The sequence below is a fragment of the Callithrix jacchus genome, chromosome 12, assembly GCF_049354715.1.
Source record: "Callithrix jacchus isolate 240 chromosome 12, calJac240_pri, whole genome shotgun sequence".
Lineage (NCBI taxonomy): Eukaryota > Metazoa > Chordata > Mammalia > Primates > Cebidae > Callithrix > Callithrix jacchus.
In genome coordinates this window covers 21,990,527-22,013,479 of record NC_133513.1, presented here as the reverse complement: position 1 = coordinate 22,013,479, position 22,953 = coordinate 21,990,527, and the positions used below count along the sequence as shown (strand labels likewise).

At 40.0% G+C, this 22,953-nt stretch overlaps 3 protein-coding genes across 23 annotated transcripts in view; 1 reads left to right on the top strand and 2 right to left on the bottom strand.

Moving 5' to 3' along the window:
- The window catches only part of REXO5 (RNA exonuclease 5), a 50,293-nt gene extending 39,957 nt beyond the window's left edge, over window positions 1–10,336 (bottom strand). For 4 of the 12 annotated variants that reach the window (XM_035267130.3, XM_035267132.3, XM_078344839.1 and 1 more), the window contains exons 1-4: window positions 10,307–10,336; window positions 9,728–9,867; window positions 2,600–2,712; window positions 694–820 (exon numbers count right to left, since the gene is read on the bottom strand). In XM_035267130.3, coding sequence (XP_035123021.1) covers window positions 694–820; window positions 2,600–2,712; window positions 9,728–9,865 — 378 coding nt within the window. In that variant the 5' untranslated portion in view covers window positions 9,866–9,867; window positions 10,307–10,336. The other 8 variants (XM_017978790.4, XM_035267131.3, XM_035267134.3 and 5 more) reach the window with 4 other exon arrangements.
- A 36-nt stretch (window positions 10,337–10,372) lies between these two features.
- The window catches only part of ERI2 (ERI1 exoribonuclease family member 2), a 67,335-nt gene continuing 54,754 nt past the window's right edge, over window positions 10,373–22,953 (top strand). For 5 of the 10 annotated variants that reach the window (XR_008475364.2, XR_004731760.3, XR_001914771.4 and 2 more), the window contains exons 1-8: window positions 10,373–10,423; window positions 12,016–12,083; window positions 12,170–12,253; window positions 12,777–12,904; window positions 14,347–14,503; window positions 17,539–17,639; window positions 17,906–17,987; window positions 18,878–18,966. Coding sequence is in view for 6 of the 10 variants with exons in the window: in XM_017978794.4 (XP_017834283.2) it covers window positions 10,401–10,423; window positions 12,016–12,083; window positions 12,170–12,253; window positions 12,777–12,904; window positions 14,347–14,503; window positions 17,539–17,639; window positions 17,906–17,987; window positions 18,878–18,966 (732 nt within the window). In the remaining 4 variants the exon portion in view is untranslated. Of the gene's footprint in view, window positions 10,424–10,523; window positions 10,757–12,015; window positions 12,084–12,169; window positions 12,254–12,776; window positions 12,905–14,346; window positions 14,504–17,538; window positions 17,640–17,905; window positions 17,988–18,877; window positions 18,967–19,158; window positions 21,963–22,953 lie in introns of those variants that run through there. The other 5 variants (XM_035267139.3, XM_035267140.3, XM_009009278.5 and 2 more) reach the window with 5 other exon arrangements.
- ACSM3 (acyl-CoA synthetase medium chain family member 3) overlaps window positions 21,040–22,953 on the bottom strand; it is a 46,261-nt gene continuing 44,347 nt past the window's right edge. The window contains exons 13-14 of the mRNA XM_002755959.6: window positions 21,706–21,825; window positions 21,040–21,314 (exon numbers count right to left, since the gene is read on the bottom strand). Of these exons, the coding sequence (XP_002756005.2) occupies window positions 21,228–21,314; window positions 21,706–21,825 (207 nt within the window). The 3' untranslated portion in view covers window positions 21,040–21,227. The remainder of the gene's footprint in view (window positions 21,315–21,705; window positions 21,826–22,953) is intronic.

Below are 22,953 nucleotides of genomic sequence, written 5' to 3'. Positions count from 1 at the left end.
GCAGGAGAATTGCTTGAACCCAGGAGGCGGAGGTTGCGGTGAGCCAAGATCACACCATTGCACTCCAGCCTGGGTAACAAGAGAGAAACTGTCTCAAAAAAAGAAGAAAAAAAAAAGATGCTATGTGTAACATGTGGTCCATGGTTAATAGAGAGCCTGACACAGAGGAAGTGCTCAATAATGAAAGCAAAAAAGAAAATGGTGACCCAGGAAGGTTAAATTAAAGCTCACCAACTCCAATGCCTTCAGGAGTAAATGGATGAAATGGATCACTGGGAAATGGAGGAGGCTATGGAAAAATGGAGAGCAGATGTCTCTTTTTAAAGATGACAGCTGCTATTCAGCTCCATAAACTGTTCTAAGGGTGCCCAATCTTGTGATTTCCTAAAGAGAGGTAGAAAACACAGACTGTATATATATTTTATAATTTCTGAAAATACCATAGCCCAAATAAAATAGAACAATATTAATGTAGAAGCTATAGATAATAACCTGGGAATAAGTGTTTGCCTAGATTACCAAAGAAAATCAGAGACAAATTTACCTGAGGCCTCTGACTAAGGTCCTTTTGCTTTCTATGTCCTCCACTGTTTGTTCAGTTAGGTTGCCAAGGAGCATGGTCCCTGACACATGTATTAGTCTCAGATTGGGAGAACCAGACTCAGCCCCTAGTACAAAGTTTTCTTAACTTACATGTCTGAATGCTTTTCGAAGACATCCAAATTCCAAATAGAACCTGTAGAAGTGTAGCTGACTCATTCCCTGCAGAACAAAAACCACTACGTTGTTCAGATGATTTTGATGAAAAAGCTGGCACCAGCTGCCGAGAAATCAAACCAACACAGTTAAGAGAAATGCCCTTAAGTCAATTACAGGCATATAGAGGGGAAATGGGGGAGAAGGAGCAGGGAAAGCAGTGAGTAGGAGTTAACAGAATTTATCATCATTCACTGTCTGCCTGGAACTGGAAGAGAGTCATTACTGCACAGAATTCAAATAAAGATCCCTTTAGATAAATATTTGTTGCATTCAAATCAAGTAAAATACCAAGCAAAATGCAATGAATTTAAATTCATTGTCCAATTGATTAAGATTTGTTTTGAATCAGAACTAAGCTCACTTTACAAAATCACCCCTACGATCCCAACCTACTCTGCAGCCCTTACTAAACCAGGTAATCAAATAGCTGGCTTTAAGAAAGTCAGTTCTAGGCCAGGCACGGTGACTCAAGCCTGTAATCCCAGCACTTTGGGAGGCCGAGGCGGGTGGATCACAAGGTCAAGATATCAAGACCATCCTGGTCAACATGGTGAAACCCTGTCTCTACTAAAAATACAAAAAAATTAGCTGAGCATGGTGGCGTGTGCCTGTAATCCCAGCTACTCAGGAGGCTGAGGCAGGAGAATTGCCTGAACCCAGGAGGCGGAGGTTGCTGTGAGCCGAGATCATGCCATTGCACTCCAGCCTGGGTGACAAGAGCGAAACTCTGTCTCACAAAAAAAAAAAAAAAAAAAAAAAAAAAAAGAAAGTCAGTTCTGGCTGGGCATGGTGGCTTATGCCTATAATCCCAGCCCTTCAGGAGGCCAAGGCAGGCAGATCACTTGAGGTCAGGAGTTCAAGACCAGCCTGGGCAACATGGTAAAACCCCATCTCTACTAAAAAAAAATACAAAAAATTAGCTGGTCATGGTGGCGCATACTTGTAATTCCAGCTACTCTGGAGGCTGAGGCAGGAAAATCACTTGAACCAGGCAGATGGAGGTTGCAGTGAGCGGAGATCATGCCCCTGCACTCCAGCCTGGGTGACTCCATCACAAAAAAAAAAAAAAAAAAATTCAGTTTTAGATAAACTGATAGACTGATGGCAGTAATTGCTGATGGAGAAGATAGTTTTCCAAGTATCTAGCCGATTCAAAACAATCTCCCTCAGAAAGATATATTATTTGTACACATGCCAAAACATTTTTCATAGACACTTAATATCAGAACAGTGAGATTCTTTTTTCTTTTTTTGTAGAGACTGGGTCTTACTATGTTGCCCAGGCTGGTCTCAAATTCTTGGACTCAAGCAATCCTCCGACTTTGTCCTCCCAAAGTGCTGGGATTATAGGTGTGAGTCACTATGCCGGGGCTCTCTTGGTCTTTATTTGTAAAAGAAAGAAAAACGATTAACTGGAATTCTTCACATATATTTCAACTGAGTCTGCATCGGGAGAAGCAAACTAAAATACCAGTAGCAGACAGACAAATACTGTAAATAAGGGAAGCAGGCAGGTGGGACATTGGAGTATACATGTCCCATCTAAAGAGGCAGACCACCAATCAGCTTGACAAATTGTTGTCATATGGGAACATAGGGATAGCTGCCATCTTTTGAGTTTTTGGAAGAAGAAAATATGGATTTGCATACAGGAATTTCCAGAATTAACACTTGGCAGCCATCATAAAGTAATTCAGGACATGTTGCATAGCAAAAAACAGAATGTGGTAAGGTAGTTTGAAACCTCTGGTTTGAATAAGGGAGGTTTGGAAGAGAAAAAAAAAAAAGAAAAGAAAAAGAAACCTCTGGTCAATACCGACCATTTAAGTTCATCTCATACCTGGGTTTTGGAACATTGGATTTGCCCAGAACTGCATACTTCAGCAATTCACACAGCTGGTCATGGGTTACTTCACAGTTGTCAGTAAATAAAATGGTAGATAAGTGGGCTTTCTGCAAAGATAAATCAGGGCATAGCAAAGCACTATTGGTTATCAAGAATATCAACAAAGCAAGTTATTGAATTATTCTAGATTCTGATTACTCTAACATACAGGTATATTCAAACATAAGGAGGTTCTAATTAATTGGAAATGATGGTCTAAAATAACAATTTATAGTAGGTAGGAAATTATTAATAAAATATTTAACTATCATTGACACAAAACCTAATTATAGATACTTGGTTACCTGCTAGGAATAGGATAAATAAAACATAATTCATGCTCTCAAACAGTCCATTCTACTAGGGGGAAAAAGCAATAGCTAATTCCAACACTGTGTGGGTAAGTGCTATTACAAAGGTATGAGAACAAGAAGTTTAACTGGCTTAGGGGTTAGAGAGTTTGGGGATGGCTGAGATGAAAATACTGAGGCTGAACCTTGAAAATAATGAGTCTGCCAGGTTGGAGGAAACATTGCATTCAAACATGTAGTTTGGTTTGGTAGGAGTCAAGATTGCATGTTACGTAGCAGTGGAGATATGAGGAAAGGAAAGCAAGAGCCAGATCACAGATGAATTCTGCCTAAGCTAATGATTAATCAGAACTTATCCTTGGGCAACGGGAGTTCAGTGAAGTTCCCAACCTCCTTAAAATGGCTTTGAACTTACACTTTTTCTTTTTTTCTTTTCTGAGACAGAGTCTCTCTGTCACCCAGGCTGGAGTGCAGTGGCGCTATCCTGGCTCACTAAAACCTCTGCCTCCCAGGCTCAAATGATCCTTCCACCACAACGTCCGGAGTAGCTGGGACCACAGATGCGTGCCACCATACCTGGCTAATTTTTGTATTTTTGGTAGACATGGGTTTTCACCATGTTGCCCAGGCTGGTCTCAAGCTCCTGAGCTCAAGCCATCTGCTCTCCTTGGCATCCCAAAGTGCTGGGATTACAGGCATAAGCCACCACGCCCAGCCTATTATTGTTTATTAAAGAAATTCATGTTTGTTATAAAAGACTCAATAATACAGAAGTGCACAATAAATGATACACAATAGAGAAATGAAAATAAAAGTCATCTCAGAGACAATCAAAATAAAAGTACAAGTCAGAGGTAATTACCACTTTCATTTTGGTCTGGGAGGCAGTAGACTATAGCAGTTAGAAGTTCAAGCCCTAGAGTCACACTACCTGAGTCCACTACCTGAGTCCATTCATCTAGAGAGTAATTATAATTTTATCTCATTAAATAATTGGGAGGACCAATGAAATAGTTCAAGTACAATGTACTGGGGCTAGTGTCTGACATAAGTACTTAATAAATATCAGATGTTATTATTGCAAATTTCCTCCCGTGGCCTTAAGCTAATGTTAAACTCTTACATTAGCTAGACACAGTTCTGATCACTTTACATGCATTATATCATTTAATTCTCACAACTTTTTAAGTGTGTACTACTATTATCCCCATTTTACAGATAAATTAGAGAAACACAAATGACAGAACCAGGACTGGAATGCAGGCTTATCTCTAAACTACACAGCCCCCAAGGGATTTTATCAATCACTCTTTTTTGAAACTAACTCCCTACTCCCAAACTTAATCTGTGAATATCTTTCCATGTCAGTTTAAAAAAAAAACTATCAATTTTAATACATGAATAGTCAATTTTCTAAATTTATCTGAAAATTTATATCTGAAAAAAATCCCTATTGATAACATTGTTTTGTTTTTTAAATTACAAACAATATTATGATGAACATCCTTGTACGTAGACACCTTTGTACATCTATCTAATCGCTTTCTTAGGATCAATTCCTGGTCCAAATGAACATGTATATTTTACATTTTCATAAACATTGCTAACTCCTGAAAGAAGATGCTAGTTTGTTTTTGCCAAATAAAAACAAGAGATTAATAAGTATGAGACTGAGCAAGATGAAGTCTATATGGTGGTGAGTAACCATGGTTGCCAGGCATGTGATGTCAAGAGCTGGAGTTGGGTGAAGAAGGTGACCCGTAGAGGGGACAGTTCAGGACTAGGAGCAGAAGCCCAGGACATTCATGCAGGAGGATGCCCTGGTGTGGGGTGTCAAAGCTGCAGTAGTATGAGGAGGTCACCCATACAGGAATGAAGGGAGGGAGGGCAGTGAGATCTGACATCAGACGTCAGAAACTGTTTAGGGTAAGGAGGGCATCAATGCTAAGGGACAGTAGTGGCCCGTTGCAGGATTCAATGCCTGAGCAAAATGAGGATATCCACGTGAGAGGGATGATGGCAGTCACCTGTCATAGGATGAGGGTGCTCACAAAGGAAGATGACAAGGTGATGGAGCCAGTGCATGGTGACAGAGACTAAGCAGAGTCAAGAGGGTGTAAGGGTTGTGGGTGTCAGTGGAGGCAATAAGCGATTGATCAAATATACTGAAGATGTTTGGAGTCAGGTTTCTCACTGTTAGTGAAGGAAGTTACAAATATGAAAATGGGCTGGTGCGGTGGCTCACGCATATGATCTCAACACTTTGGGAAGCGAGGTGGGCAGATCACTTGAGGTCACGAATTCGAGACCAGCCAGTATGGTGAAATGTCATCTCTACTAAAAATACAAAAATGAGCCTAGCATGGTGGTAGGTGCCTGTAATCCCAGCTACTCAGTAAGCTGAGAATCGCTTGAGCCTGGGAGGCAGGGGTTGCAATAAGCAGAGATTGTGGCACTGCACTCCAGCCTGGGTGACAGGGCGATACTTTGTCTTACAAAAAAAAAAAAAAAAAAAGGAGAAAACTAGAATTAACCCTGTGGTACTAGATTTAGATTAAAGTGGAGATACTTATGTGAGTTCACATTAATAAAATACAGAAAAATATTTAAATGTAAATGTGTATGTTTGTACACTTTCAACTTACAAAATTTTCAATTTATGATGGGTTTATCCGGACATAATCTTATTTTAAGTCGAGAAGCATCTGTATTGACATTGCCATAGCACCCAAATCTAAATATCATTTTCCACTAAAAAAAAAACCAGGTACCCTAAGAGAAATGACTGATTCCAGGGTTGGGGCAGGGAAAGCACAAATGAGCCTGGAATATCTGTTTGTGCCAGAAAGTAATGAAATGCTCAAATGATGCTATGTCAAAAAGCCACAGAAGCTAGCTTAATGACAACATCTTGGATATTTAAAACATCACAATCCAGTAAAAGATAATAATACACTGAATAAAGTAGGTATCACTGAGTTCATACTGATAAAAAAGTAAAGCATAAGCCCAAAGTGTTTGAGCTTTATAAAAAGAGCTCACATTATAAAAAGAGTTGGGAGCAGTGGCTTGGGCCTATAATCTCAGCTACACTGATGCTGAGATGAGAGGACTGCTTGAGCCCAGGAGTTCCAGACTAGCCTGGGCAATATAGCAAGATCCTGTCTAAATAAATAAATAAATTAGAATTAAAGTTATAAAGAGAAAAAACTTTAGAGAAGTTTAGTAGAAACTACCTTAATCGAGTTATCAAGGTTAATATCACCAATAATGGGACAAATCAAATTGTATACAATCTGCAAGGGAGCAGAGTGTCACTCCTGTGATAGTCCTGATAAAGATGTATATAACTTGAATCTAATCAATGAAAAAACAGACAAATCTAATTTAAGGAACATTCAACAAAATAATTGGCCCAAGATTCTTCAAAAGCAGTAAAGTCATGAATGTCAAGGGAAGACTGAGGGACTGTTTGAAGGAGACATGACAATTAATTTGATGCAATTCTAGACTGGATCCCATTGCTAAAAAGGATTATTCAAACAAAGAGAAAACGTGGATGGGATCTGAGGAGTAGAGAGTTGTAATATATCCATGTTAATTTCCTGATTTTGATGGTCACACCATGATTATGTAGTTTTATAAAAAATATATAATAAAATATCTGGAGGGGTAGGTGGAAATAAGACCATTGCATCAGCAACTACTTGGCTGAGGGGAGGTTTTGATACTGTTCTTACAACTTTTCTATAAGTTTGAGATTGTTTCAATGTAACAAAAGATGTGATTGTCACTCTTATTACATTTCTTATCAAATAAACATGAAACATTGTTTTGTAAATTTGATAGGCAAAAAAACTTAAATCCCATTTTAATAAAAAAAATTTTCAGCTCTGTGTGGTGACTCATACCCATTATCCCAGCCCTATGGGAGGCTGAGGCAGGTGAACTGCTTGATGCCACGAGTTGGAGACCCTCTCTTTAAAAAAAAAAAAAAGAGCCAGGTACAGTGGTTCATGCCTGTAATCCCAGAACTTTGGGAGGTCAAGGTGGACAGATTTCTTTAGTCCAGGAGTTCCAGACCAGCCTCAGCAACATGGCAAAACCCCATCTCTACAAAAAAAAAAAAAAAAAAAATTAGCTGGCACAGTGACACACATCTGTAGTCCCATCTAATTGGTGGAACCAAGGTGGGAGGATTGCTTGAACCAGGGAGGCTGCAGTGAGCAGAAATCATACCACTGCACTCCAGCCCAAGTGACAGGGTGAGTCCCTGTCTTAAAAAATCACCAGGCACGGTGGCTCATGTCTGTAATCCCAGCACTCTGGGAGGCCAAGGAGGGCAGATCACCTGAAGTCAGAAGTTTGAGACCAGCCTGGACAACATGGTGAAACTTTGTCTCTACTAAAAATATAAAAATTAGCCAGGTGAGATGGCACATGCCTGTAATCCCAGCTACTTGGGAAGCTGAGGTGGGGAATCACTTGAACCTGGGAGGAGGCGGCTGCAGTGAGCTGAGTTCAGCCTGGGTGTCAGAGCAAGACTGTATTAAAAAAAAAAAAAAATCATATCCCTAATCACCCTCTAACATATTATATAACTTACTTTTATCATCTGTCTCTGCCCACTAGAATATAAGACCTAGTGGGCCGTGAACTTTATTTACTGATGTACCTCAAGCACCTAGGTCAGTGCCCTAGCACATGATAGACAATAAAAACCAATGAACGGCTGGGTGCAGTGGCTCATGCCTGTAAGAGGCAGACAGTTTGAGACCCCTCTCTACAAAAAAATTTTTAAGTAAAAAAATAGTAAGGCATAGTAGTGTGTGCTTGTAATCCCAGGAACTTGGGAGGCCAAGGCAGGAGGATCACTTGAACCCAGGAGTTCAAGGCTGCAGTGAGCTATGATCATACCACTGCAGTCCAGCCTGAGTCCAGCAGAGCCGAGACCTTGTCTCAAACACAAGAAAGCCTGATAAATGACCGAAGGGATGAATGAGTATATTAGCTCTCAATAAATGGTATGGATGATAGAGATAATCAGCCTTCTTACTCCCCTACTGCAGCAGTCCCCAACCTTTAGCACTAGGGACCAGTTTCGTGTTAGACAATTTTTCTACCAAAAGGAAGAAGGGGGTGGGGGATGGTTTCAGGATGATTTGAGTGCATTACATTTATCATTAGAGTCTCATGAGGAGCACACAACCTAGGATTCTCTCATGCACAGTTCACAGGTGGTAATGCTGGATCGCTCACCACTCACCTTCTGCTGCTCTGCAGCCTAGTTCCTAGCAGACCAGTCTGTGGTCAGTGGGTTAGGGACTCCAGACAGGCAGGCACCAGTCTGTGCAGAGGGGGTTGGGGACCCCTTCCCTACTGGAATGTAAACTGCTCGATGGCAAGGAATCATGTTTTTGTGCCCCAGGATAGCTAGAACATAGAAAAACTCCTGGCACTCAGAAGACAGCAATAAATATTTGTTGGGCAAAGATTCCTATTATGTGCCAGGCACTACGCCATTTTTTTTTTTTTTTTTTTTGAGACGGAGTTTCGCTCTTGTTACCCAGGCTGGAGTGCAATGGCGCGATCTCGGCTCACCGCAACCTCCGCCTCCTGGGTTCAGGCAATTCTCCTGCCTCAGCCTCCTGAGTAGCTGGGATTACAGGCACGCGCCACCATGCCCAGCTAATTTTTTGTATTTTTAGTAGAGACGGGGTTTCACCATGTTGACCGGGATGGTCTCGATCTCTTGACCTCGTGATCCACCCGCCTCGGCCTCCCAAAGTGCTGGGATTACAGGCTTGAGCCACCGCGCCCGGCTTTTTTTTGTTTTTAAAGAGATGAGGTCTCGCTATGTTGCCCAGGCTGGTCTAGAATTCCTGGCTTCAAATTATACTCCCGCCTCGGCCTCCCAAACTGCTGGGATTATAGGAGTGAGCCACCACGCCCAGCCCACTATCCAAGGTTTTTTTTTTGTTGTTGTTTTTAGACAGAAATTTCGTTCTTATTGACCAGGCTGGAGTGTAGTGGTGCGGTCTCAGTTCACTGCAACCTTCACCTCTCTGGTTCAAGAGATTATCCTCCCTCAGACTCCCAAGTAGCTGGGATTATAGGCGCCCGCCACCACACCAGGCTAGCTTTGAGTGTGCGTTTTTAGTAGAGATGGGGTTTCGCTACCTTGGCCAGGCTGGTCTCGAAGTCCTGACCTCAGTCAATCCGCCCGCCTCAGTCTGGGATTACAGGCGTGAGCCACCGCGCCAAGCCGACTCACTATCCCACTTTTAAATCGCCAAAGACAGCCTTGTGTCAGGAAGATTACCGGTATTACACTCATTCCCATTTTAAAGATCAGGGAGCAGGTTCTGAGAGGCCAGGGCGGAGAGCCCGCCCGAATCCAGGGCCCCTGACAGCATCTGGGTGAGGGAGAAACTAGTCCCTGGTGCCAAAGGTTGGGGACTGCTGCAGTAGGGGAGTAAGAAGGCTGATTATCTCTATCACCATACCATTTATTGAGAACTAAATATACTCATTCATCCCTTCGGCCATTCATCAGGCTTTTCTGTGTTTGAGACAAGGTCTCGGCTCTGCTGGACTCAGGCTGGACTGCAGTGGTATGATCATAGCTCACTGCAGCCTTGAACTCCTGGGTTCAAGTGACCCTCCTGCCTTGGCCTCCCAAGTTCCTGGGATTACAAGCACACACTACTGTGCCTTGCTATTTTTTTACTTTTAAACCTCCTCGGGCCACCTGCTCGGCCCCGTAGCTCACCTTGGCCTCGGGCTGACTCTCCTCGAGATCCCAACCGGCTTTCAACGCCTCAGCCGCCCCGACCAGCTTGTTTGGGGCTTGCCTCCTCTTCCTGGCCTTCCTGGGGTGTCCCTCGGTCCCTTCCCTCTCTGGCTCCATGGCTGTGAAGAAAGATGAGCTAGAGCTGGGGAAACTCCAGTGCCCCGATTCCCCCGCGTGCCGCCTCCTAGCGGGAGAGCTGCGCGGGCTTGACTGCTTTCAATCTCCCTAGGATCCGCTTCTCAATTCAGTTTACCGAACTCTTCCCGTCCCCCTAAAAAGGCGAGAGTGCCAACGATCTCCCAGTTCCGCGGACTGGACACCCGCGCCGCTCTACCCAAACCGATTTACGGTTAGAGTCGTTTACCGTTACCGGATTCCTAACGGTTTCCCAATGGCTACAACTGGCGTCCGCCCGCTGGCAGAAGGGAAAGGAGGGGCTGCGGAGCGGCTTCCTAGCCCGAAACCACTCCCCACGCCCCCTAGTCTGGGAAACGCAAAAGAGAAGCCGGGCGGAGAGCAGAGGCCCGCCCCGCCTTAACCACAGCCGCCAGCCACAACCTTCTCCTCAGTCTCGCGGCAGATTTGAACGGACCGGAAGTAGAAGACGAGCGATTTCCGGAAGTTGGACTTGGAAGAGCAAGGAGTGTCGGGAATGGCGACCAAGCGGCTCGCACGGTACATGAGGGGTTTCGGGTTGGGGAGTGGGGAGGGGGGCGTTCCGGTAGAGCAGAGCAGGGCAGGTGGCGGCTGCGGTGACTGCCTCCATTCTCCGCAGCCCCGGCGTCTGCGACCTGTCCTCTGTGGCACAGTTGGAAAGACCTCGGTCTACAGCCTTGGGCCGCCTTCTACCCAAGGGTGACAGGAGCCCGAGGCTGACGAACCCTGAGGTCTTGACTGTGTGGCGGTGAGCCAGTGCTTGCCCATTCTAGGCTTCGGGAAACGACTGGACGTGACAGTGCCCTGCAGACTGGTTGGAGGCCTCAGACAAGGCACACTGCACCCATCAAGGTGTTCAACCCATTTCCTAGTGATCCTTTTAATTAACAGTAAGAATTATTGTGTCCTCCCTGATTCCTAGACGCTCTGTGCGCATTTCTGATTACTAGAAGAATGTAATATAAGCAAATAGCATGGGGGCTTCAGAGTTGGACAGTCCTGGGTTGACGTACCAAAGCTATGTTCTTTGGCAAATTACAGAATCACTTTTCTCATCCATAAAATATAGATAGCAAAAGTTTCTACCTGCTACACTTGTTGAGAATTAAAGGAGGCTGTCAGTTTAGTACCTGCTATGTAGTAAGCAATCAATAAATGATACGATTATACCCAAATCCTGGCACTTCCCTCTCACCTCTTAAACACAGAAAACTACAAGAGGTGTCTGCTTAGTTAAAACTCTACCTAATGCCAAGTAGTTTGTTTTACTTGCACTTATGACCTCAATAAGCTTCTTTTTTAAAAAAAACAAAAAATAGAGGTGGGGTTTCACCATATTGCTCAGGCTGGTCTTGAACTCCAGACCTCAAGCAATTCACCCATCTTGGCCTCCCAAAGTGCTGGAATTATAGGCATGAGCCACTGTACCTGGCCCTATTTTTTGTTTCTTTACCCAGATTTTTAAGATGGAAGACTAAACCATGTCTTACATTGTCTTCTTAAAACTGCACTGTACATGTAGCAAGAGCTTAAAAAATGCAGAGGTAAAAATAAGATTTCCAGTGGTTTTTTACCTCTACAATCATTTGCCTCAGTATCACTGTAAATAAGGGTAACATAAAATTAGTGTAAATTGGCTGAACACAGTGGCTCAGGCCTATAATCCCAGCACTTTGGGGGGCTGACGTGGGAGGATCACTGGAGCCCAGGAGTTTGAGACAAGCCTGGGCAACATAGTGAGACCCTGCCTTTACAAAAAAAATTTTTTTAAAGCTGGTGGCCATGGTAGCGTGCACCTGTAGTCTTAGGAAACTGGTGGGAGGATTGCTTGAGCCCGGGAGATTGAGGCTGCAGTGAGCAGTGATCATACCACTACACTGCAACCTAGGTGACAACGCGAGACCCTGTCTCAAAAGCAAAACCAACAAATTAGCCTAAATTTGCAAATCATATTTTTCAGGCCTATGCAGGTAAACCCAAAGTCCAGTTCAGTTTCCCTTTGGTCACAATAAATAATGTGATTGTTGCCCAGTACTATTAGTTTGGTAGCCTATTCAAACAGGAGTGTGCATGAGTTCACTGATCATATTTGGATTGCTTCACATTTTTAGGCAGCTTGGATTAATTAGGAGAAAGTCAATTGCATCAGCAAATGGGAATCTAGGAAGAAGCAAATCCAGTAAGTAGTATGCTTAGTTTCTTTGCACTTTGTAGCCTTGCACTTTCAGCACTGGTAAAGCATAAGAACAACTTGATCTTTTGCAGAGCAGTTGTTTGACTACTTAATTGTCATTGATTTTGAATCGACGTGCTGGAATGATGGGAAACGCCACCATAGCCAGGAAATAAGTAAGTCTGGACTACCAATGGCCAAGGCTGGCACCAAATAAGTCACTTTAAAGTTTATAGACATAAATCAGCCAAGAGCTTAAGAAAATATGATGGTTTATGTATTGGTAGTTTAATATAAAACTTGTGTTGAATAAGAAAGAGCAAAATCTCAAATACCTAAATATGTTATTATATAAAATAGTTGTTTTATATGACATAAAATACCTCAATGGCATAGAAACTAAAAAAAAATACCTTTGCGAAAAGGAGTAAATTTTATATTCCATATGGTCTTTGTATTTAATTATATTGAGTTTTCTTTTAAGACAACATACCATAACTTCAGTGTTTTGATTTATTCTTTAGCATAACTTTGTTATAACCTTTATGTCACACTGCTTTGGCCATTTTAATATGCTTTTACTGAAAATTGGTTGTTTAATAATGCTATTAAAATGATAATGTGTATTTAATTTAGGATAATTACAGGATTAATTTTAAAATTATATATTTAACTGTCAATTGATGTTTCTTTTGTTAGTTGAATTTCCAGCAGTATTGCTGAACACATCAACTGGACAGATTGAATCTGAGTTCCATGCTTATGTTCAACCTCAGGAACATCCAATTCTTTCAGAATTTTGCATGGAATTGACAGGCATAAAGCAGGTATGATGCAAATTTTAAAATTCAGAAGTTAGTCTTAAAAAGAAAATAAAAGCTATTATACCATTTGGAATTAGATTTATTTATTGTTAGGCATGATGGCTTTATGCCTGTAATCCCAGAACTTTGGGAGGCTGATTACAGGCTTTATGCCTGTAATCCCAGAACTTTGGGAGAATTGCTTGAGGCCAGGAGTTCAAGACCAACCTAGACAACATAGTGAGAACCCAGTCTCTACCAAAAAAAAAAAAAATTTTTTTTTTTTTTTAATTAGCCTGACTTGGTGACATGTGCCTGTAGTCCCAGCTACTTGGGAGGCTGAGGCTGAGGTGGGAGGACCACTTGAGCCCAGGAGTTTAAGACAGCAGGGCAGTATAATCTCAGTGTATTGTAGGCAACAGAAATTGTCTCTGAAAATAAATAAATAAGATTAGTGTTATTCTAGATTTAGGATTCTATTTATTTATTTGTTTGTTTGTTTATTTTTGACACAGAATCATGCTCTGTCAGCCAGGCTGGAGTGAGGTGGCTGAGCTCACTGAAACCTCTGCTTCCTGGGTTCAAATGATTCTCATGCCGCAGCCTCCTGAGTAGCTGGGACTATAGGTACACACCATTATGCCTGGCTAATTTTTATATTTTTAGTAGAGATGTGGTTTCACCATGTTTGCCAGGCTGGTCTCGAACTCCTGACCTCAGTGATCCGCCCACCTCGGCCTCCCAAGGTGCTGGGATTATAGGTGTGAGCCACTTCAGGACTCAACTTAAAAAGCAAAGGAACACACCTGTAAACGCAGAACTTTGGGAGGCCAAGGCAGGTGGATCACCTGAGATCAGGAGTTCAAGACCAGCGTGGCCAACATGGCAAAATCTCGTGTCTACTAAAAATACAAAAATTCTCCAGGTATGGTGGCACACATCTGTGATCCCAACTACTCAGGAGGCTGGGGCAGGAGACTCTCTTGAACTGAGAGGTGGAGGTTGCAGTGAACTGAGATTGTGCAACTGCACTCTACACTGGGCAAGAAAGCAAGACCTTGTCTCAAAAAAAATAAAAAAAATTTTTAAATAAATGAAAAGGAAAGGAAGAATAGTGTTATAAAAATGAGGTTTGTGGAAATTAAGTGATTCAAATTTGTCTTTCATTTCTATCAGTCCAGATTTAATGATCATATATCTGTGTGATTTTAGTTTTATCAACCTAATTTGTCTTACCTTGGTGGATTCTAAATATTGTTTCTTTCCCATGTGTTTTTACATCTTTCCACTGGATAAACTCTTTGCCAGTTAGAATTGCTTTGTTATATCTTCCCACAATACACTGTGTTTTCATGACTTGGCATTTTTGATTCTTTTAAAACCATTAATCTTTCTCCACAGTTATAAAATATGCTAAATAATCATGGACTTTGATCATTGAATTCAGATTTTTTGACTCTACTCAGGCTCAAGTTGATGAAGGAGTCCCTCTGAAGATTTGCTTATCTCAGTTCTGTAAATGGATTCATAAGATTCAGCAACAGAAGAACATTATTTTTGCTGCTGGGGTTTCAGAGCCTTCTACTTCTGAAGTAAACTTATGTGCATTTGTTACTTGGTCAGGTAAAAAATATCACAAATGGGTAGCATTAACACCATGTAATTCTTTATTTCTAGTTTTATACTTGCTAACCTATTTTATATTTGTTAATCTCCTGGGCTAGGAAAAAAAATTTAAATGCCTAGCAGATGTTAGCTAAGAAAGGTAAATTCATACATATCTTTCAAGTTAACCTTTTGAAATTCCTTAAAATTTTAAGTCTGAGCTTAAAAAAAAAATATTTCGAGAGAACGATCCAAGATGGCTGATTGCTAACATCTCGGGATTGCAGCTCCCAGTGGAAGCGCAGAGAACGAGAGGACGCCACACTTTCAGACAAATTTTTGTCGCTCATGGAGCACAAGATTCCCAGTGGAGGAGCTGCATGGGTCACCAGTGTGACTCTTGTGGCCGGCGCAGCGGTTTTGCCGGCACCTTGGCGCAGCAGCTCTTGGTGCAGAGTAAACAGGACTGGTTCCCCTTCTGACCGACGTTTGGAGCTCCAGGAAGGCAGAGTCGCCTATTTCGGACTCAAGAAGGAAGCCAGACTGGAGATTCCTGGGCAGAAAAGCACCGTCAGTCTTAACACCACTGTTTTGGCCGGCGCAGTGGGTTGCTCATATTTTGGCCCTGGGAATGAACAACTTGGACGTCCACTCAGAGACCTAATTTGAAAGTTGGTAATTACAAAGATGACAGGTGGATAAATTTACAATGACGGGAAGAGACCAGCGTAAAAAGGCTGAGAATACTCAAAATCAGAATGCTTCTCCCTCTAAAGAGGATCACAGTTCCTCATCAACAAGGGAACAAGGCTTGATGGAGAACGAGCACATCCCATTAACAGAATCAGGCTTCAGAAGATGGATAATAAGAAACTTCTGTGAATTAAAAGAACATGTTGTAGCCCAATGTAAAGAAACTAAGAACTTTGAAAAAAGGTTTGACGAAATCCTAATGAGAATAGACAACTTAGAGAGGAATATAAGTGAATTAATGGAACTGAAGAATACAATACAGGAACTCTGAGAAGTATGCACAGGTTTAAACACTCGAATTGTTCAAGCAGAAGAAGGGATATCAGAGGTCGAAGTCCAACTTAATGAAATAAAATGAGAAGACAAGATTAGAGAAAAAAGGATAAAAAGCAATGAGCAAAGTCTCCAAGAAATGTGGGACTATGCGAAAAGACCAAATTTACGTTTGATAGGTGTACCTGAATGCAACAGAGAGAATGAATCCAAGCTGGAAAATATTCCTAAACTAGCAAAGCAGGACAATATTCAACCCCAGGTAATACAGAGAACATCACAAAGATATTCCTCAAGAAGAGCAACCCCAAGGCACATAGTCGTTAGATTCACCAGGGTTGAAACAAAGGAGAAAATACTAAGGGCAGCCAGAGAGAAAGGTCAGGTTACCCACAAAGGGAAGCCTATCAGACTTATAGCAGATCTCTCAGCAGAAACTCTACAAGCCAGAAAAGAGTGGGGGCTAATATTCAACATCCTTAAAGAACAGAACTTTCAGCCCAGAATTTCATATCCAGCCAAACTAAGCTTCACAACTGAAGGAAAAATAAAATCTTTTATGAACAAGCAAGTACTCAGAGATTTTATTACCACCAGGCCTACTTTACAAGAGCTTCTGAAAGAAGCATTACACACAGAAAGAAACAACCAGTATTAGCCTTTCTAAAAATATACCAAAAAGTAAAGCGCATCAACATAAAGAAGAATTTACATCAACGAATGGATAAAACAGCCAGTTAACATCAAATGGCAGTAATCCTAAATTTAAATCGACTAAATCCCCCAATCAAAAGATACAGCCAAAACCCAATGGTATGCTACATCCAGACCCATTTCACGTGCAAGGATACACAAAGACTCAAAACAAAAGGATGGAGAAAGATTTACCAACCAAATGGAGAGCAAAAATAAATAATAAATAAATAAAAAGCAGGAGTTGCAATTCTCGTATCTGATAAGATAGATTTTAAAGCAACAAAGATATAGTGGTAAAAGGATCAATGCAACAATAAGAGCTAACAATCCTAACACCCAGATACATAGAGACTTAGACTCAATGAGACAGAAAATTAATAAGGATATCCAGGACTTGAACTCAGATCCGGAACAAGTAAACTTAATAAATATTTACAGAGCTCTCCACTTTAAATACACAAAATATACATTCTTGTCAATACCACATACACCTACTCATAGGTTTAAATGAAATATTGATTGGCCATTATTAATAATACCCATTTTTTTTAGAATAAAGCAACATTTCCATTCTCTCTTTCTTTTTCTTCCTCTCCTTCACTCCTTTTTTTCTTTCCAATGTCTCTCTCACTGCCTGATTTCCTTCCTTCCCTTCCTTCCCTCCCTCCCTCCCTCCCTCCCTCCCTCCCTCCCTCCCTCCCTCCCTTCCTCCTTTCCTCCCTTCCTGCCTTCCTCCCTTCCTCCCTAAAAAAAAAAAAAAAAATTTCTAGAGTTCCACTATTTTCTTATGAATTAAGCAAAGATGATTTAGTGAAAACTCTTATCATGCTATTTTCTACAGAGTCTTCATCAGGTCAACATCCATTGCTTTTATGCTTTGACACTTAAAAGAAAAAAAAATGAGCCATTGAAAGTAGCTTTTTTGTATGACTGTGGTGGAGCATAGCTGTTAATAGTCCTGATAGCAATACTGTGTCATTGATAGCATAGCATTGATAGTCATATTTGGTTTCCAGTTACTACAAAATGTTTGGTTTTTCAATGACATTAATATTTTCCTAGAATATAGAAAATATAGCCCTTGTAATTTAACAACTTGCTCTTCTTTCTGAAATAGGGTTTTACTGGGTGTTTAAGAAATCATTTTGAAATTTAATCATCAACCTAACTTCTTAATAGTAAGTTATATAATTTTTAGATATTAGCAGAGCAATGAAATCTTACTGTTTAATTTTATATCATCTTCTAGCATTCTATTTGTAAATGGTGTCACCATAAGTTAAAAATGCTGGCATCATTGACTTCGTTCTATTTTAATGTATCTAATGCAGACTGGGACTTGGGGGTTTGCCTGGAATATGAGTGTAAAAGAAAGCAGCTGTTTAAACCTGTGTTTTTAAACTCTTGGATTGATCTCAGAGCAACTTACAAGGTAATGGTAAAAAATGGGGACATGGTTACTTTTCTTCTGTTGACAAATGATTAACTTTTATCCTACATATGGGCATGGGTTTCTACAAATAAGATAATTTCTTTTGGAATGGTCACATAAATGCATTTCTTAAAGTATTTAAAAACAATATACACAAAATAAGCACATTTTAAATCTAATAGAACTAAAAATTATGAAAAGTGGTTAATACATAGCCTTTAAAATAATAATCTTTTTAAAAGATATATCTTATTTTACTTGATTAGCTTTTCTATAGGAGAAAACCAAAAGGACTAAGTGGTGCCTTGCAGGAAGTAGGAATAGAATTCTCAGGACGAGAACATTCTGGTTGGTATAAATTAAAACTTATGTAAGTTCTTTGATTTTCAAAAAATATTTAATATGAATTTCATTTTTTGGTAATGTCAAGGGATATCTTCAGCCTTTAAAAAAAGCTCCTAATCTAAACAATTCACATTGTTTTAAGACTTTCAAATTACCACTTTCATAAACTATTGTAGGATACACTGCCATCTAGTAGCTTTCTAGTTGCTAAAAAGAATGAAAAGAATTAGCGAAATCAAATGGAGATTAAACAAGTGCCCAAATAATAGAATGGATTAGTGAAAAAACTGAACAAGACTATTAGATTATTCACAAATCCTGGTTCCTACAGAATGTTGGCCACATTTTGGGGAGCTAATACATTTTCACATCCTCCTCTATAAATGTGAACGAGCTTGTCTTTCATTGGTAATGCTGCCGCAGCCTTCCTTTATTGTGATTAAAATTAGTAGATGGTCATAAGACCTGGCCGAGTGCAGTGGCTTACGTCTGTAATCCCAGCACTTTGGGAGGTCGAGGTGTGCAGATCACGAGGTCAGGAGTTCGAGACCAGCCTGGCTAACATGGTGAAACTAAAATACAAAATTTAGCCGTCTCTACTAAAAATACAAAAATTAGCCAAGTATAGTGTTGCATTTCTGTAACAGTCCCAGCTACTCAGGAGGCTGAGGTAGGAGAATCACTTGAACCCAGGAGGCCAAGGTTGCAGTGAGCCAAGATTGTGCCATTGCATTCCAGCCTGGGCAACAGAGCGAGACTTCGTCTCAAAAAAAAATCTACAATTTCTATACAAGTGGTGGGAGGTGGTGGTGGTTGTTTTTGGCTGTTTTTTTTAGTACTAAGGAAATAGTACTAGTACCACTAAATTCAGTGTTTGACATCTGTATCCTCAGGGTTAGACGATTCTCGGAATACTGCCCTTCTTGCTTGGAAAATGATCAAGGATGGCTGTCTAATGAAAATTACAAGGTCATTGAACAAGGTTAGTGGCATCTTGCCTCTTTATTCTGTCATCTCAAACTTCATAAACAGGCATATGTTCTTTGAAAATGTAGATTTAATGTGTGTAGTCATTTATAAATCAATGACATTTCTCTTTTTTATCATAAACTATATACTGAAGAAATTATGAATGCAGTTTCTAAAACTGTTGGATTTGTCTGTGAAATCATAGGTTCCCACTAAGAAGAATTCCAGCATTCTGGCCAGAAATTTGAATACAAATCAAGTTGAAGAAATGTCTGCCTGTAACAGCATCCAGGGTCCTAGCATATATAATGAGCCTAAAAATACAATAAATTCTCATGTAAAAGTTCAAATGAAGTCAGTTTGTGCAAATTTTCCTATAAAGGCACAGAAGGATCAATTACAAGTAAAGAACAATATAAAAACAAGTCTTCACAATGTCAAAAGTTGCTTATCTATTATTAATTCTAAGTCCTCTACTTCTCTGGGGCATTTGCAGTCTCCTACCTTGAATTCACCTATCTATATGCAAAAGCAAGGAAAAAATGAACATCTTGCATTTAATACCAAATGTGAGTCTTCAACAGTTGGTTCAGAATTGGTACTTGTTTCTACCACGATTCCAACTGTTAATCATGTTTCTGATATGGAAATGAGCTCTACCCTTGACTGTTTACCTATGTTGGCTGATTGGGAGGATATGGTTTTACTGCCAGCATCTCAGCCTGAGAAAAACATAGATTGTACCGTTCCCATTAGTGATCCAGACTTAGAGATTTCATTTAATTCTGGAGAAAGATTAATGGTTCTGAAAGAATCAGAAATGCCAAGTCGTGAAAACTTTGGAGACATAGAAGAAACTCTTCAAAAATCTGAGACTTCTAAGTCTATTGTATACAAGAGTCCACACACTATTATTTATAATGTAAAAGAAGCCAAAGATCCAGTTTCAGATGTTTCTGCCTTTAAGTTACCTGAACACAAATCAAGTACCTGCAACAAAGTTAATGCCAATATGTCTCATCCTTTAGTTTTGGGGAAACATCCTCTTCTTTCAGGTGGTACCAAAAGAAATCCATGCAGTCCTCAAGCTTTCCCACCAGCAAAAAAACAACCCTTCACTATTCATGAAGAAAAGCCATCTGATTGCTCCCCAGTAAGAAGTTCTTCCCGGAAGCTTTTCCCATCTGTATTAACTTCTATAGTTAACCTGCAAGAGCCTTGGAAAAGTGGGAAAATGACACCTCCCTTATGCAAGTGTGGGCGGAGGTCTAGGAGACTTGTTGTTTCTAATAATGGACCGAACCATGGAAAAGTCTTTTATTGTTGCCCTATTGGGAAATATCAAGAAAACAGAAAATGTTGTGGTTATTTCGAATGGGAACAAACACTTCAAAAGGCAAGAGCCAACAGTGTAGTTTCATTTCATTCCACAGGGGGACTCACTTTTACTTCTCCAGAAAAAAGCACTCTTTGTGACCGAAATTTAAGTATTTCCAACAATAATTCCTTGAGACTCAGGCCTTCAATGAGGAATTGATTATCTTTCATGTATGAATTCTAATTGTTCTTTGAATTTCCAAACATGAGTATTCTGATAACATCTTACACTATTTTATATATTAATGTTTACTGAATTCATCATACTTTCTTCAGGAACCATAAATATAATCTTTTGTTAATAGTATTTATTAGATTACATATAATAAGCAACAATAGTATATGATCCTTCTTTTGTAGTTAGACCTTGAAGCAAGTCTTAAACTATTTTTAAATTACGTGCACAAAAATGTGACTAATAAAAATCCCTAGTCTATTTTTAGTTAGATACATATATTTTGAGAATTATCATAATCTAACTGGTATTTTGTATTTTTCTAAAAACTTTTATAAGTTCTTTAGTTTTATTTCACAGCTCGAACATTGATTCTGATTTGTATATCAACATATCAGAAGAATTAGTCAACTAAAGTTTGAAAACCTATGTAGCAGAGATTTGGTTCAGAAATTGCTTCTATACTATACATTTAAAAATTAATAATTGACAACATTCTTTTTATATTAAGAAATGATAGGAACATTGACAGTATTGCAGAGGAATTTACCAAACATTTTATTTCAAAATTTAGCTTCTGATATCATAACTACAAGATATTTTAAATTAACAGTTTCTGAGCATAATACCACAGTTTTTATCACCTCTCCATCATCTTGTGGTTTCTAGAGATTGGCAGATAATGTGTTTGTTTTATCGATATGGTAGTTAATGAAACACATTTAAATTGTTTTCCATTCTTTCTTCCTCAGTTCATTTCTTTTTGTCTTCCCACTGATAGTCTTTGGCAGCTCTTGAATAAATTCTACCTGTTGGCATCAAGGGGAAGAAAATTAGCCTGGAAATTTTTGTCTTTACATAAAGCCAATTATATAGCAGTTCAATTATGAATTCTAGGTGAAAGAATTAGAATACCCATTGGAATGGGTTTTGGATAACAACCAAAGAAAGGAAAAGGGTATTATTGAGGAAATTTGTCTTGGTATTAAGTATTTACTGCAAGTCCAAAGGACCAAACAAAATAGGTTTAGGGTTTCATTTTTACCTCAAAGATTCTGATTCTCACCCACATGTCATCAGTTCAGTTTGGGACATGTGGTATATAACATGAGTGAAGAAAATAGTCATTAAGAGGTAAAAATAAACAGTTGAAATTTTCCGTAACACTGAGCAAATACTCATCATAATTAGGATACCTACCTTTCTGGGATATTTGTAAGGTGCCGTAGTTTTTTTAACATGCTCCTGAATCTCCTTTATTAGTTGTTCTTGATCATGTGACTTGTAATCAGGGTTCAGAACAATAAAAGCCTTTACTACCTAAAATAAGTATTTGAAACAACAGGAAAATGAGTTACGCATTTGTATGTTTTAGTAAGTCTTATTTGCTTGCTCTAACTGAGAATCTATGTGCCTGGTGGGGTTGGCCAGAGTGTTTTAATAAAGTTTGATCCCAACTTTGTGTTCTTAAGCCAGCCAGTTGACTCACACACTTCCTGGTCTGTACCTAACACAGGAGAGCTTCTGGGACCTGTGTGGTGACCCAGCCTGGTCTAGCCTAGCCCTCAGCATGGGGGCTACCTATAATCAGTAGTCACCCTGAGTTTGCCATGTCTTTGTTGAAGGGAACAGTTCACAGAGAACATGCAGTCTTTACACAAGGCTGTGAAGATTCCAACAGCCACTTTGCTATTGCTCTGATCCATTTCCATGGCCCTGAAGAATAAGAGTGGAAATTGTGGTGGCCTTTAACTGGCAGAAGACCAGAAAGACATTACTTTATGCTTACAAATCCTCTTCTCCAAAGTTTATCCTTCCTAGAAATGTTTTGGAAAACCCTGCCTAGTTTTTTGGACCTTTAATGGAGAAGACAAAGATAGGCCATCCCTCAGATGCCCTTTTAAAAGTAAATTTGGAGTGCTATCATTTTCTCTCCTAGGGCACTGCCAGGACTGCCATTTACTGCCTTCCCTATAGGCATGAGTCTAGGTGCACCAACTAGTATGTACCTCCAAAGCCAGATTACCAGCCCAGAGCTGGCTGTGGAATGATGGTTCCTGCAGGCACAGTTCCAGGAGAGTCCTCTGAAACTTTTTTATGATTAAATATCCTGCAGTTAAGTGCCTGAAATCTTAATAAACTCAAGGATTCATTTGTCTAGCTTAAAGATAAGCTGACAACATTTCGTATCCACTTTGATCTAACACTTTGGGAGGCTAAGGCGGGTGGATCACCTGAGGTCAGGAGTTCAAGACCAGCCTGATCAATATGGTGAAACCTCATCTTTAAAAAAAAAAAGAAAGAAAATGAATTATTTGAAACAACAAATTACTCAGAACAGCTATTGGTGAGAAACAAAGACTTCAAGTTATAATTTTTTCACATATTGAAAACTTCACCAGTGGGTAATTTTACATTTTATGAGCTGTTACCCATTTTTGTCTTTAC